Source organism: Zootoca vivipara, chromosome 13, assembly GCF_963506605.1.
Source record: "Zootoca vivipara chromosome 13, rZooViv1.1, whole genome shotgun sequence".
In the NCBI taxonomy this organism is placed as follows: Eukaryota; Metazoa; Chordata; class Lepidosauria; order Squamata; family Lacertidae; genus Zootoca; species Zootoca vivipara.
Genome location: NC_083288.1, coordinates 16,075,963 through 16,091,406, shown reverse-complemented (window position 1 = coordinate 16,091,406; position 15,444 = coordinate 16,075,963). Strand labels below are relative to the sequence as shown.

Here is a 15,444-nt window from a genome sequence, read left to right as displayed (position 1 = left end):
GCGGAAACACCAGGCCGCCCCCTCATTCTGCTGCTGCTTGCCCTACCACTGTAATCACAGCAGGAATTCTCCAAAAGGTTTATTTTACAAAATAATAATACAAGAACATCCATTCACACACACAACCTGAGGCAGGCATCACGAAGACGCCCATATCAAGACGTGTCCATGGTCTCTCCCTCTGGAAAAGAAAAAGCAGGTGCAAGAGTTCAAGATGGAAGAACACACTCCCCGCTTCCCCAAAAAAGAGGATCTCGGAGGTCTTCCTCAGTAAAACAGACAACATCATCCCTGCCACTTGTGAATTTTAAGAGGCCCCAGTTGTAACCTTTCAAGCTGACAGAGACCTGCACAATATGTGACACAATCTCTCTGCAAGCCTATGCTGTAGGCTGAACTGCCTTGCCTTCCTGGCAAAGGCAGCTAAAAGCATTGATCACAAGGTGGTCAACACGTGAGTGGGGTGGTTAACCCCTCCCCAGTGGCTGACTGAATGCTGCTAGCTTGGCACTCCACTCTGGCCTAGAAAGCTGTAGGGCACAAATGGGGGGCCTCTGGGCGAGGAAAGGGAGCAGAAAGCAACTGCAAAGCTGCCAGAGCAGGCGGGAAGTCTACTAAAATGCCGGGGGGGGGGGTGCACCACCACAATTTTTGGAAGTTCCTGCTACCTCTCTGCCACCCGCAGCCCAAGCTGGGTCACTCGCTAGGCTACCGGGGGAGCAACTGTTGCATTGTGACCTCCGTGCTTTCAAACTAAAAGCAAACACTGCTTTACTCACACTTTCATTATTTTCCTACTTGCATGCATCTCTTGCAGGTACTGAGAACAGAGGATTGGGAGGAATAGGAGGGGATTAAGAGCAGGAAGGCCTTCCCTATGTTGTGCACAACAATCAAACAGTTGAGGATTATTATTCTCTACCTGCCCCACAGGTTCTTCGTAATTCTGATCCTACGAAAGTCGCCCAGTGTCATCGCCACCCATCCCCAGAAGAACCAACTTTCTGGGTCCCAAGCCATTAGCATACGTTGTCAATGAACACTGCACCAATTAACCGCGGAACGAAAAGCAAAAACCAGGCTTATTCTTGCCCCCTTTCAATTATGAGAAGCATCACGATCATTACGGTTGTGCAATTGACTTCTCAGTGGATTTGCTGATACAGTACTGAACCCGTCCTGTGAATGACTTAATACACCGCGACTAGGGCTCGACATCCTTTGAAGGTTTCTCAGCATAAATTGAAGGCAGAATCGTATGCTCAGTGCTACCCATTGCCAAGAACAGCATTCCCAGGTCAAGTATCCTTCCTCGCCTGTTCCTTCAAGTCAGACTTGCCTGGGAAGTTTTCTCCACCCTGCACTGTGTTATTGGCTGACCGAGAGGCAGCAACACTAAAATGCCTGCCCAAACATTTTGGGAAGGGGGAGGAGGAAGAAGAGAACTCAACCCACGCCTGTCATTTTTGACAGAAGCGCTGCACTAGGCATTTTGAAGTTATGTCTTAACAAACCTGAATGCACATTTGAGGATCGCCTCAAAACAAGGATCTAACGGAGGGGGGGCGGGATTGCTTTTCTGCCTGAGAAGCACAGCCTTATGGGGGCCACATGCCACTTGGTGGTCAAAGCCAGAGGGGAAATTGGTCAGGCAAGAGGCAATATCACAGTTGCGGTATTCAAGGGAAGCAAAAATCACTGGATGAAGGTGATCACAAGCAGGGCTTGTGAAGACCCTAGCCCTGGGAGACTCCTGAGGGTCAGTGTCATAGACTGGGTGCAGAGGAGTGGTGGAAGGCACCAGATGGGGAACCCCTAAGGGAAGAAGGCTGAGAGACAACGATGAGTGGTTGGAGAAGACTGAGATGAGGAGGTATTGGAAGCTGAAGAGGTAACACGGCTTAGTGAGTAGGGACAGTCTCTAGAAGTCCAGAAGCAGAAGTGGAGGCAGGAGAGGAGTGGGGGCCAAGAAGCAGATATATGGCAGGCTGGTGAAGAAACTGCGACAAGCTCCCCTCCACCTGCTCTCCTAGAACCCGAAGAGGGATGAAGAGGATGGAGCAGAGACGGAGAAGGCGGAGAAGTCTCAGGTTGCTTGGGAAGGACCCGGGGGGAGGAAGAGACTTAGGGAGCTGTGGGAAGGCAGGGACCTTCGAGTCTCTACAGCTGCCTCATTGGGGAAAGGCCTACTGGGAAGAGTTGCTGTTAACTTCACTGACACCTTGTGAGTTATTGCTGACCTGCTCCTGACGCCCACCTTGGTAGTCGGATAGAGAGGGCTTCTTTATTTGGCCCCGGGCTTGAAGTTCCCCAAACTGATCTAAAGGAATTCAACTGCTCTGTTCTTGTCCTTTACTGGCCTTGACCAAAGCAGAGCTCTCCCATTTTTTTCCAAGTGCCTCCTGCGTTTTTCTGCTGCAAAAGTCCTACATACACTTCAAAAGCTCTAGCGAGGGTGGCCAGGCCTAGCCCCCGGCTGGAGGAGGTTTTCAACCCGTGCATCCCTTCACCTCAACTTGTTACTCACTGAGTTCATTGAACATGAAGGCATCCTGGTACTCTTTCATGTACTGAGTAGAGCGTGACTCGTCCAGGAACAGCGAGTACACGCGCTTGATGTCGTCCACCTGAACCTCCGTGCCCTGTGAATGGGGAGGGAAGAGAGGTCAGGGCTCCCAGCAGGAGAAAGAGCGCAGCACAAACTCCAGCAAAGTTTCACCACTCCAGACAACTCCCTCCAACCAGTCCTGGAAATGAGAACTGAGGACTACTCTGGGCTTCCAAACACTTCTAGTTTTATGCCTCCCCCTCAACTCCTCTCCAAGAGCTTAGGGGTCTTGATAAAGAGATCCCACTGACTCTCTAAGCTCCCAACACACCTCCCATCATGGGAGTTGGCAGTCCAAGACATCAGGACGGAGCCACATTGGTAAATGCTGCCCTAACGGCACCGAAATGTTCTTGCTCCCAACTCCGATCCAGGAGCAGATGCAGCTGGTAATCTGTGCCCCTCTGCTTCTGATCGCTTTTTAAGACAGTGGGGATTTTAAATGGTTGTAAGCATAGCACACAGGCACTAGAAGCATGGGATATTTTTTAGAACAAATAAAGACATTCATTTGGCCCACATGAAGGAGCATCTCCACCCCCATTGTTCAGCCCTGACACTGAGGTCCAGCTCCGAGGGTCTTCTGGCGGTCCCCTCCCTGCGAGAAGTGAGGTTACAGGGAACCAGGCAGAGGGCCTTCTCGGTAGTGGCCCCCGCCCTGTGGAACGCCCTCCCAGCTGATGTCAAGGAAATAAACAACTCTCTGACTTTTAGAAGACATCTGAAGGCAGCCCTGTTTAGGGAAGTTTTTAATGTTTGATGTTTTAACGTGTTTTTAATATTCTGTTGGGAGCTGCCCAGAGTGGCTGAGGAGGCCCGGCCAGATGGACAGGGTAGAAGTAAATTATTATTATTATTATTATTATTATTATTATTATTATTATTTATTAGAAAACAAAGCTCTTGATATGCACACACACACGCACACACACACACACGGGGACAAGTAGGGTGTTCTTGCAAGTCAGACTGAGAAGAGAGGGAGAAAAAGTAAGGATTTATTGGCCTTTTGAAGAACGGCAGCACTGGAATTGCCCCGTTGGAAGTCACTGGACTCTACAGAGTGCCAAAGCTCACCTTCCTCTTGCGACACACCAAGCTGGCGGCTGTGATGAGCTGGATGGCATAGCGCAGGGAGGTCTCCAAGCCGATGCGCGTCAGCACGGTGTAGGCGTCTTCGTTCATCTCGACATCCTCCTCCTCACACCTGCAAGAGATATTCCAGCTCAGAATAGGGAAAGCGTCCACAGCACAGGGCGAGACACCAGAACAGCAGCAGCAAAACGGTGATGTGGTAAGACAGGCAGGGCGGAAGCATCCCTCCGAGGCAGGAACTGCTGCGCCCTCAAGCTCCCTCTTGCTCACCGGATTTTAAGGATCTGCTTGGTCTCCTTGTCGCTGTAGGGGGAGGTCGAGATGATGAGCATACGATCCAGGAGGTCAATGGGGATGCCGTGGGGGCTCTGGTAGTTGGTGCCACGGATCCTGCGTCAGAGAGGACAAACAAACCCAAAATGAGAGGCGGCTGGAGGACTCCCTTCGGTAACTTCACAGACAAGAATTAATGAGCAGTTTATATTCTATAGTCCTTTTTATTCAGTCATCTGGTTGCAAGCAAAAATCTACATCTCTCCACAAGGAGAGCAGTTGGCTAGTCTAAATCCTCCCGTCTCCAGCAACATCCTGGGCGCCAACAGGAAGTTCCTCCTCCTCTGCATTCTTTGTTCCCTAATACGGACGGACTTCCTAGTTCTTGGGGAGGGAGGGAGGGTCCCCCACACTCTCTAATGACGTCTCTGCTGGCTGTTCCCTCCCTTCTGTTTCTCTCTCCATTATCTCGTAACTAGGCAACTCCTGTTGAAGCTGCTCAGTGTCTGTGTCTCTCTCTGCTCCTGAAATTGCTGGAAACAGGGGGGGGGGAATCTTCCGCCGCCTCCTCCTCTTCAAAGAGGAGCTTATCTGCCTGAGAATGCATTCCCCAATCCTCTGATTCGGACCATTCCCTGACACCTGGTGGGCAAGGAATCTCCTCTAGGCAGCAGGCATATTCCTCTCAGCCTCTCCCTGTATGCAGAGACAGGTCCTCCATATCACTGCTGCATTTGGTCCAGTGACATAGACCCATGCCTTCAAAAACCACTTACTTAATACCAACAGCTTTCCATCAATCTAGTTGTGACTTCATCAGCGATGGCTGGCATCTCCATCACCTCCCCTGAATGCACCAGAAGTGGGATGCCGGTGCCTCTGCAGATGTTGCTCACCATCTCCCCATCCCAACCACAAGGCATCCTCCAACTGTGCCCTTGTCTACCACCACCCTGACTGCCTTCTTGACTGCAGAGAAAAAGCCCATCTCTATCTAGCCCAGCTTAGGCGCCTCTGCCAGTGAATAAGGACCTGGCCAGGACTTTCAGAAGCAAAAAAAGGAGGTTTGTGTGCTCTGCCTCATGGCAGGTGCAGAGTTAGTTACAGGCGGCATGGAAGAATTACACCATTGCCTGCTCAAGAGACACTGGATCACTGAGAACCAGGATTCTGATCAGTGATTAGTCAGCCGTCAAAACGCCACCATGCCCGGTGATATGGTGCCATGCCCCATCCCACGGTGAACTCTGCCAACCTGGTGATGCCTCGATTGGTAGCCATGATGAGGACAGGCGCCATGTCACTCTCCAGGGCCCGGTTCAGGAAGGAGAAGCACTCAATGTCCAGCATGTGGACCTCGTCGATGAACAATACCTGGAAGGGAAATGGGGGGGAAAGGAGGAGAATGGCATTGCCCACCCACAAAACACTCAAACCAGAAGAATGCATGGAAGAGAGCAGTAGAGGGCGCAACACGCTCTCTAAAACAGGACTCACCCCTGGGATCACCTCGGCCTTGCCCTCCTCTCGCCACTCGGCAACCTTGGCGTTGATCTGCTCTCGCACCTCGGATTTTATTTCCCCTGTGTCACCTGGGAGCATACACAAGATGAGGGAGGGGAAGGAAGAGACATGAAGAGCTGCTGCTTCAAAAACAGATCAGATGTCTTCTAAAAGTCAGGGGCTGTAGCTGTTTATTTCCTTGACATCTGATGGGAGGGCGTTCCACAGGGCGGGCACAACTACCGAGAAGGCCCTCTGCCTGGTTCCCTGTAACCTCACTTCTCGCAGTGAGGGAACCGCCAGAAGGCCCTTGGAGCTGGACCTCAGTGTCCGGGCTGAACGATGGGGGTGGAGATTCTCCTTCAGGTATACTGGGCAGAGGCCGTTTAGGGCTTTAAAGGTCAGCACCAGCACTTTGAATTGTGCTCGGAAATGTACTGGGAGCCAATGTAGGACTTTCAGGACTGGTGTCATGTGGTCTCGGCGGCCGCTCCCAGTCCAGATACAATGATGCATTAGCCTAATTTTCTGCAAAACCCTCCGGGGGTCAGCAAGCATTTTCAGCAGGGGGCCGTTCCACTGTCCCTCAAAACTTTTGGGGGGCAAGACTATATTTTGAAAAAAATATGAACGAATTCCTATGCCCCACAAATAAGCCAGAAATGCATTTTAAATAAAAGGACACATTCTACTCATGTAAAAACACAATGATTCCCGGACTGTCCACGGGCCGGATTTAGAAGGCGACTGGGCCAGATCCGGCCCCCGAGCCTTAGTTTGCCTACCCATGCTCCATGTCCAGGTTTCCAATGAACTACTTCCACCCCACTCCCTCCAGTTCATCCATATCGTCATACCAGAGAAGAGTGCAAGGAAGCCCTGTGTGCGGCTGTTGATGACGTCAATTTCGTGCAGCGAGACTGTGTGCACCACTTCCTTGCGCTTCTGCAGCTCCCCGTCAGGGCACTGGACAAACTTGGTCTGGGACAGGGAATAATATAGGCAGTTGGAAGACCTGAATGCTTCTCATGCCCAGCACCCAAGCCCATTCGTGTTCGAGTCCAGGGGCAGAAAACTCTTGCAAGACGGGCACATATGAAGCTAACTTGCGTGAAATTAAACTGTGGGTCCATCTATCTGCTTTAACAGCCAGCAACTCTCGTAAGGCAGGGATAGGGAAGCTGCGGACCTCGGGATGTTGCTGGACTACAACTTGCATTGGCCCTAGCCAGCATGGCTGATGGTAAACGATGTTGGGAGTTGTAGTCTAAGAACATCGGGAGGACCACAAATTCCTCATCCCTGCCCTAGGGTTTCAAGCCCATCTCCCCGAGATTCTTTGACCTGGAGATATTGGGGGATGAGCTGGGCGCTTTCTGTATGCGAAGCCGGTGCTCCACTGAGCTATGGCATCTAACTATGGCATGCAAAGGTCACCCCTCAGAGACAGCCACCATCAACGGAGCCTTGGGATCTCCATCACCTCCCATCAATTTGCACTTCTCACCCCCCACTGCAAATACCTGCGAACCCATAGCATCGTAGTCCCTTGCCCGGGTAAAGGAGCGTCCTAGTTTGGTGATCTTCCCCGTGGCTTTGTCAATGGTAATGACATCCCTGCAGACACAAAAAGGAGGAGGAAATATGAGGACTGGGCCCTGCCTTTTGGCTCTGGGCGGAAGACACCTCGCAAAGGACCCACCCGCCATCGCTTCAGGCGGGCAAGTTAATTTATCTTCTCTCCTCAAAACTGATGTACGAGTTAAAGCAGGCATCCCCAAACTTCGGCCCTCCAGATGTTTTGGACTACAATTCCCATCATCCCTGACCACTGGTCCTGTTAGCTAGGGATCATGGGAGTTGTAGGCCAAAACATCTGGAGGGCCGCAGTTTGGGGATGCCTGAGTTAAAGAGTGCTTAGTAGGGCAGGCTGTGTTTCTTTCCATTCATGGTTACAGGTGGCAAGAAGCCTAACCTGCACTAATCAGGCTTCAATAAACTCCACCAGCAAGGGTAGCTCTGCCAAGGCCCTCTATGGTCTGGGGAGAAAATGCAGTGATAAGCAGGATCTTCAGTTTCATGATGGTTAGGTGAAATTCAAAAGGGCTGGAGCCAGAGGAAGCTGAGCTAGCCACTCTGTTCGAGCCTGAGCTGCAGAACGTCATCAGACAATATCCTTCTTGCTAAATTCATATAAAGGCAGCCCTGTATACGGAAGCCTTTTAATGTGTAATGTTTTATGATATTTTTATATATGTTGGAAGCCACCGAGAGTGGCTGGGGCAACCAAGTCAGATGGGCAGGATATTATTATTATAAGCCAGCGTGGTGTAGTGGTTAAGAGCGGTAGACTCGTAATCTGGGGAACCAGGTTCGTGTCTCCACTCCTCCACATGCAGCTGCTGGGTGACCTTGGGCTAGTCACACTTCTCTGAAGTCTCTCAGCCCCACTCACCTCACAGAGTGTTTGTTGTGGGGGAGGAAGGGAAAGGAGAATGTTAGCCGCTTTGAGACTCCTTCGGGTAGTGATAAAGCGGGATATCAAATCCAAACTCTTCTTCTTCTTCTTCTTCTTCTTCTTCTTCTTCTTCTTCTTCTTCTTCTTCTTCTTCTTCTTCTTCTTCTTCTTCTTCTTATAATTATAATTATTATTAGACGTGGGTGGCCCTGTGGTCTAAACCACTGAGCCACTTGGGCTTGCCGATCGGAAGGTCTGCGGTTCAAATCCCTGCGACAGGTTGAGCTCCCATTGCTCTGTCCCAGCTCTGCCTACCTAGCAGTTCAAAAGCACGCCTGTGCAAGTAGATAAATAGGTACCACTGGAGCGGGAAGGTAAACGGCATTTCCGTGCGCTCTGGTTTCCGTTGCCCCAGAAGCAGTTTAGTCATGCTGGCCATGACCCGTAAAGCTGTCTGCGGACAAACACCGGCTCCCTCGGCCTGGAAGCGAGATGAGCACCGCAACCCCATAGTAGCTTTTGACTGGACTTAACCGTCCAGGGGTCCTTTACCTTTTTACCTTACTATTATTATTATTATTATTATTATTATTATTATTATTATTATTATTATTATTATTATTATTTTATGTGGGCCTTTAGGGGCAAAGTATAAAGACTGCTGAACTTCAGGCCTTCCCAAGCAATGTCCTCTCATTTCCAGGTAATGTATTAAATACTGTACACGAACTGGTTCATTTTGTACCACTCTTTCAGTGTTAGACGTTTCCCACCCCATCCTTTCCTGCTTCGATTCGTCACTCGAGTGTGCCTCCCAGTTGTCCACAGAAACCAGCAATCCTGACTTCCTTCACAGATACCAGATATTTCAGGAACCCTAACTCTCTGCCCCCTTCCCCACTGGCTCTCCCTTGACACCTGTGCCCACTTGTCCCCCACCTCCACACCCAGCCCTGGCTCACCCGGCCTGCACTTTCTCCTTGGTCAGGGACTCAATCATTTTGGTGCCCAAGTCGTAGATGGTCTCCATCTCGGTTGTCTTCAGTGTCAGCTTCCCCACCTTAGCACCCTGCAACGAGACAGTCAACATCCCTCCAGTGCTTGTTACCTTGATAAATGGGTTGCTGTGTGCAGGGCTGCCATTACTGGGTAACAGCTCAGCCTGCCATCTCCCCTGCATTTATACTCCGGCCTCAACTCACAGTGCCAGTCGCCGGGCGATCTATTTGGATCTCAACCACTTCGCCTTCAATGATTTCTGTTTCCTCCCTGCAAGAATAAGGGGATAAAACTGATCTCAGAAGGCAAAGAGGGTAGACTGCAGAGAACCTCACTTTCATCAAATGCCCTTCTCAGAAGAGCTAGAAATATAATTTCAGAGACAGTTGAGGAATCCAGCAGGCCTTGCTTCGCTGTGTGTCCCACTCTCTAAGAGAATTTAAGACACTGGCTCCTGGTTTATTTTTTAAAGACCTATTTTATCCCATTAGCAGCTAAGATGGCATTAAATGCACCGTGCAAAATGCTACAAAAGCCAAAATCAACCACCAAACATGTTGCTGCCCAGCTCTCATGCTCAACAAGTTTTTTCAAAGTTTCCTAGCATCCTCCTTGTTGACTCCCCTCACTTCTGTTTGAATCCTCCAGTGCCCAACCTCAACGTCCTGTTTTAAACTCCCAAGCCACCCCCAGAGAAAAAAAAGACCTCCCGGCTGCTCCTCACTTGATACGGACGCCAATGGAGCGCCGGAAGGCTTGAGTCAGCGCCTCGGTCTTGCTCATCTCCAAGGAGAAGATCTCGCTGCCAGCAATGGCTGTGAAAGGGGTGTCAAGGCCCAGGGCCTGCGCCATTCCTGTGAGAAGAAATGGCAGCTTGGTTACAACACATGACTTAGCCCATTGATCACAGGAGCACTTAGATTCAAAGAGGAGGAGCCTCAAAGGGCAGGGGTGTGTTTGTAGAACTATCCCTACTTCTTTCTTTCTTTTTCATTCTGCTTGCCCCTTCTACTGCCTAGTTACAGTTGTACCTCTTGTTACGTCAGTCTCTGGTTGCGTTTTTTCAGGATACGAACATGTGCATGCACAGAAACACTCTGAGCGTCTCACACATGTGCAGCAGCGTTCTATTGCGCCGCACACGTGAACAGAAGCGGCGCTCTATTTGCGGACTTTTCGGGGTGCAAACGGCACCCTGGAACGAATCGAGTCCGTAACTAGAGGTACCACTGTATAATAATTTGTGCAGCTGTCAATAAATTTGTGAGCAAGTCCTTCATAGCCTGTGAACCTTCCACTCCATTGTAAATTGATAATAATGCTACCTCTGGCACTATCCCTACTTCAAGTGTCAGCAGAAGTAGTTTTTGTGTCTGGACCTTACCCATAGCAATGGCGGTCTTTCCCGTGCCTGGTTGGCCAGCGATCAGGACGGCCCGACCAGCAATTTTCCCCTCCTTGATCATCTCCAAGATCACACCAGCAGCTCGACGGGCAGCTAGTTGGCCTACCATGCCCTGGGACACCTAGCCAGGTGGTGGGGAGAGGGAGAGAAAACAGTGAAGGAAGAGGAAAAACAAAAGGTCCCACACTTTATTTATTCCCTCGTTTCCACAATCACAGATCCGTATTCCTCTCAAACACATACCGTGTTTCCCCTTTTTTAAGACACCGTCTTACAACTTTTTTTCCTCAAAAAAACACACGGTGGCTTATTTTCAGGGGGTGTCTTTTTTTTTTTAAGTGCCGGTACAACTGGGTCCCACTGGCTCAGGACGCTTGGCGCTCTCTTCCGCGTGCATTTTCTGCCTCTTCTATTCTCTCCGTTTCCCCTCCTCCCCATCCTGAATCAAGGGCTCTCCTTCCTTGGAGGCTTCTAAACAGAGGCTGGATGGCCACCTGCCTAGGAGACAGACACCTCACTCTGTGAGGTGGATTTAAACCTCATAGGATGCTGGAGCAGGAGGTATACATGAAGCTGCCCAGCGTCATGTCGGTGTAGGTGGGACTGCGCTGGTCGCAGTCGAAGCACTTGCGGTTGGGTGGGAGCACTGGGAGGCTGCTCAACTCCCATGGCTTTGAAGGCGGCGGCGGCCGGGTGTGTGCGCGCACGGAGGTATAGAGGCTGATCCCCAGGCTCTCTCATGCTGGCCGGGGAATGAGGAGGGAGGCCAGGACCCGTCCCGCTCCGAGACGCTCGTGAGGGAAGCGCGAGGGGGACGAGGCTTGGGCCTGCGCCTCTGGCGCGCGCAACCCCAACTGACAGACCGACGGAAAGAAGGGAAGGGAAGGGGGAAAGGGAAGGAGGGGGAGAGGAGCGGCATCAGCTCTCAGCGAGGAGGCCGGGGCAGCTGAATGACAAGCCGAAGAGAAACCTGCGCGGCACCTTTTCTCTGTCCGGGGGGGGGGGGGGGAGAGACGCGATCACAAACATACAGGGGAGAGAGAGAGAGAGAAAGACGCACGGGGAGGGAGGGAGGGAGAGAGAGAGACGCAGACGCGCGCGCGCGCACAAAGAAAGAGGGGGAGAGAGAAAGACGCACAGGGAGGGAGGGGGAGAGAGAGACGCGCGCGCACACAGAGAAAGGGATGGACACGCACACAGAGAGTGCGGCGCTGCTTCGCGCTTTGTCAGCGCTGCAGCCGCCGCTTCTGACCGCTAACCCGACCTGGCAGGCTTCCTCCTCCTGCCACGGCCAGCATTGCAGGAGCTGGGTCCTGCTGGCTTGTGCCCTCAGTGTTCCGTGCGGCACTGCTGCACGCTTTATCGGCGCTGCAGCAGCCGCTGCTGCTTCCGGGCACCGACCCAACCCGGCAGGCTTCCTCCTCCTGTTGTGGCCACCGTGCTGGGTCCCGCTGGCTGGCTGGGGTGCTCAGTGGTCTTGCTCCGCACGTCGCGGAAGTATGGCTTATTTTCGGGGTATGTCTTACATTTCTCAAACGATTAAAAACCCTGCCATGCCTTACTTTTTGACTACGTATTAAAAAAGGGGAAACACGGTATACAGCACCCTACCTTCCTCCTCATTTCCACTCTGCACTGCCCCTTATTTACTCCTTTTTATCTCACCCTGCCCCCTTTAAGTCCATTAATGCACCCAGAAACATCAAAACCTAGATAAAAGCTTATGATCCCAATGGCGACACCTATAGGTTTCATTCTAGTCACTTGCATTCACCATTTCATTACCCTCCAGCAACCCACTCACTTCCCCCTCTTGCATGGAAAATGGTGGGAAAGGGGCTAATCTATATTTTTTATGATGTTGTCAAATCCCTTACTTTCCACTGCAATTGGCTGGACAAAGATAACCAGAGGCAGAGCACAGAGAGAGCGTCAGCGTTAAACACCCAGGAAGCTTTAGCATTTTCAAACTTATGTGCATACAAAAAAAACATGATCATATTGCATATGTGGCCCCAGAAACACGTGCCTCTACATCCACAATGCATAGCAACAACCTCTGTACCACTCATCTGTTATTATATATTCTGAAAGCTCCTAGTATTCCACTTTCTCTCATTTGATTAGATTTTACCAATTACACACACACACACACACACACACACACACACACACACACACACACACACCAATCTAGCAACTCTCTGAAAGCTTTTTTTCCAGGTACCTGTCTGGGTTCCAACGTATCATCTAAGCCAAGTCCTCTAATGTGGGAGTGGGCACCTGTGTGAGGGACAAACAGACTATTATTAGATGGCCAATTTGTCCTTGTACTGCCACTTGATCAAACATGCTTTTTTAAAGCATTTACTTCCATGGAGAAAACAGCATAATCTTCACTGAGGAACTTGACAAGTCCTATTCAGGCATTTGCTTGAACTCTTTCTGTTGTCATCTGTCTGTCTCAAGAGACAATGGAGTGTGCCTCCAGGGGTGAAGTCAAACCACTGGAGAATCACAGCACCTGCTGCGGCTGCAGAGACTGGTAACTTATATTGCTGCCTTCCACATTGTTTTTGCTGCATTAACAGCACCAAAGTGACCCCTCCAGGGCGCACACAAGGTGCATGGAGGTCCTGGGCTGCCCAGATGACACAACCCCTTTCTCGGCCTCACTGATGTGGTCCAAAAGCAAGCAGAGCAATACATTTGGCACCAGCTTGGCTGCCAGAGTTGCCGTTAGGAGGTGTACAAGATGCGATCCAAGGGTTAAAAGTATACAGTGATGGAAGGCCTGCCCCAATGTCCCTTGCCATGGCAGTGCCTTCCGCTGAGCCCAGGAGCACCTATGCACATTCAACTGAACATGCATAGAAGATTCTTGTGCAAGTTAGAATCCAAATAACGCAGAGTTCCCCATTGCAAAAAGGCTCCTTGGCATGGTCAGGCATGCGAAGTCCCTTTCATGTGCATGCCCCCAGCATAGCTGCCAAGTTATCCCCTTTTTTAAGGGATTTTCCCTTATGCTGAATAGGCTTCCTCGTGAGAAAAGGGAAAACTTGGCAGCTATGCCCCAGCTCTTTACACACTTTTAACCCCCATGTGTTCAGACAAAATACCTGAAGAGAGTTATAATAAATTGGAATGCCAGGCAAAAATGGGAGACAATCCCAAGGAGCAATGGAAACTCACCAATCCGTTCAATCCGGGTGACATCCCGAACTTCAGGGACCTTGGTAGCCTGAAAGAGAAAATGATTTAATGAGGCCTGCCAAAATCCAGATATCAGTGGACACGTTTCGGAGGAAGAGTTACACTACATTTCATACCTCATCACCACAAAGCATTCTAAACACAAGCATTCTAAATCCTTTCATGTATTTGGATGTGATTTTCCAGAACTACTGAATACCCAGTTTCTGAAACAATCAAGCGATGGATATAGAAAGGGCAAAGAAGCAGGATGATGGGGCATGACGAAGATGAAGGAGAGAAAACGTTGCCTTTTTCCTTGACAGGGCCTCAAGGTTTACAAGGTAAAACCACAAAACGTTAACGTTTGCAGGCTATATCTGCAAAGCTTATATGAGAGCCTGTGTGGTGTCCTTAAGAGGGGTGTGCGGTGGTTGGCGTGACAGAAAACCCCTCACTCAGCCATTCAATGATCATTACCATCCAGCTCAGCCTTGAAATTCACTAATGACAACCAGCCTCAAATTAACTGATGCAGGGAGACGAAAGTTAACCGTGGATAAGAGGAGACTGAAGGGAGATACAGTATTATAACCATCTTCCAATATCTAAAGGGCTGTCACATAGAAGCTGGAGCAAGCTTGTTTCCTCCTGCTCTTGAGGGAAGGACCCAAATCAATGGCTTCAACTCACAAGAAAGGAGATTCTGACTATACACCAGGAGGAATTTTCTGAGAATCACCGAACTGTAGAGTTGGACGGGATCCCTAACCACTTGCAAGGCAGGAATCCCCACAGGCAGGTCCCGATCCAATTTGAAGCCATACTAGATCCTGCTTAGCTTTGCACATTTATTGCTGCCCTACACAGGGAGCTTTCTTGACAGCAAGGACTGTCCCACAGTGGAACAGACTCCCTCCGCCGTCTGACATGGATGCTTTAGTTGAGATTCTTGAATTGCCGGGGGTTGGACTAGGTGACCATTTGGGGTGCCTTTCAACCCTACAATTTTATCCCAGCTGGAGCTCCTTGGAGAAAAGTCAGGATTTGAAAACGCATGAGATGGATGTATCTGTCTTTAGTAAAGGGGAGGGTGGGGGAGAAACCTGTGGTTCTCCAGTTCTCGCTGGACAATGCCCAGCATAGAATTGTAGATTTGGAAGGAACCCCCATGGGTCATCTAGTCCAAACCTCCCCCCCCCCCCGCAATGCAGGAATCTCAGCTAAAGCATTCATAACAGGTGGCCATCCTCTGCTAAAAAACCTCCAAGGAAGGAGAGCCCATTCCACTGTCGGAAAGTTCTTTCCTCATGTTTAGTCGGAATCTCCTTTCTTGCAACTTGAATCATCCCTGACTGCTGGCCTTCGTGGGCCGGGGCTGATGGGAATCATCACAGCATTGTAGGGGTTGGGAGGGAACACGACGGTTATCTGGTCCGAAACCTCTGCAAAGCCAGGGCCATCCCCCCCCCCCACGTGGGGCTCGAACTCACGACCCTAAAATTCAGAGTCTCTTGTTCTGACAAACTGAGCTGTCCCAGGTTGCGGTCGGGAGTTCCACACGAGATTCCCCACCCCCACTCCCACGAGATGTGGCCGGTAAGGCTCCGGGCAGCCCTAGGGCGACGCACGGAGTCAAACGGAGGGCAGGGGGGGCGCCCCCGGCTTCCCTTCCTCCGCACACAAAAAAAGTTCCGATTAATCCGGTCTCTTTCGTGGAAGGGAGAGAGGCTTGTCGCTCACCGCGGCGGTTGCCATGCTGCTGCTGCTGTTCCCGCTGCTGCTGCTTCAGTCTCGCGCCGTCTCTAAGCACCAGTCCGCTCCACCCGCCCAAACAACTTCAGGAGCTCGGGAGCGGAAGCCGGAAACAGGAAGCGGTCCTTACGGGGGGGGGGAACGCCGCTCTAGCTG

At 50.8% G+C, this 15,444-nt stretch overlaps 1 protein-coding gene across 2 annotated transcripts; it reads right to left on the bottom strand.

Annotated features, from left to right (window-relative positions):
* Positions 1-66: 66 nt before the first annotated feature.
* On the bottom strand, positions 67-15,404 carry RUVBL2 (RuvB like AAA ATPase 2). 2 transcript variants are annotated; one of them, XM_035134743.2, is made up of 16 exons: positions 15,277-15,404; positions 13,534-13,582; positions 12,569-12,624; positions 10,321-10,462; positions 9,661-9,790; positions 9,140-9,206; positions 8,900-9,006; positions 7,003-7,096; positions 6,337-6,460; positions 5,474-5,568; positions 5,232-5,350; positions 3,974-4,093; positions 3,686-3,815; positions 2,528-2,642; positions 780-820; positions 67-181 (listed from the first exon to the last, which is right to left on the bottom strand). In XM_035134743.2, the coding sequence occupies exons 1-15, from the start codon at positions 15,289-15,291 to the stop codon at positions 795-797; spliced, it is 1,389 nt and encodes a 462-aa protein (XP_034990634.1). In that variant the 5' UTR covers positions 15,292-15,404; the 3' UTR covers positions 67-181; positions 780-794. The 2 variants fall into 2 exon arrangements, with proteins under 2 accessions (XP_034990634.1, XP_034990635.1); XM_035134744.2 differs by lacking the exon at positions 780-820.
* Positions 15,405-15,444: the final 40 nt, after the last annotated feature.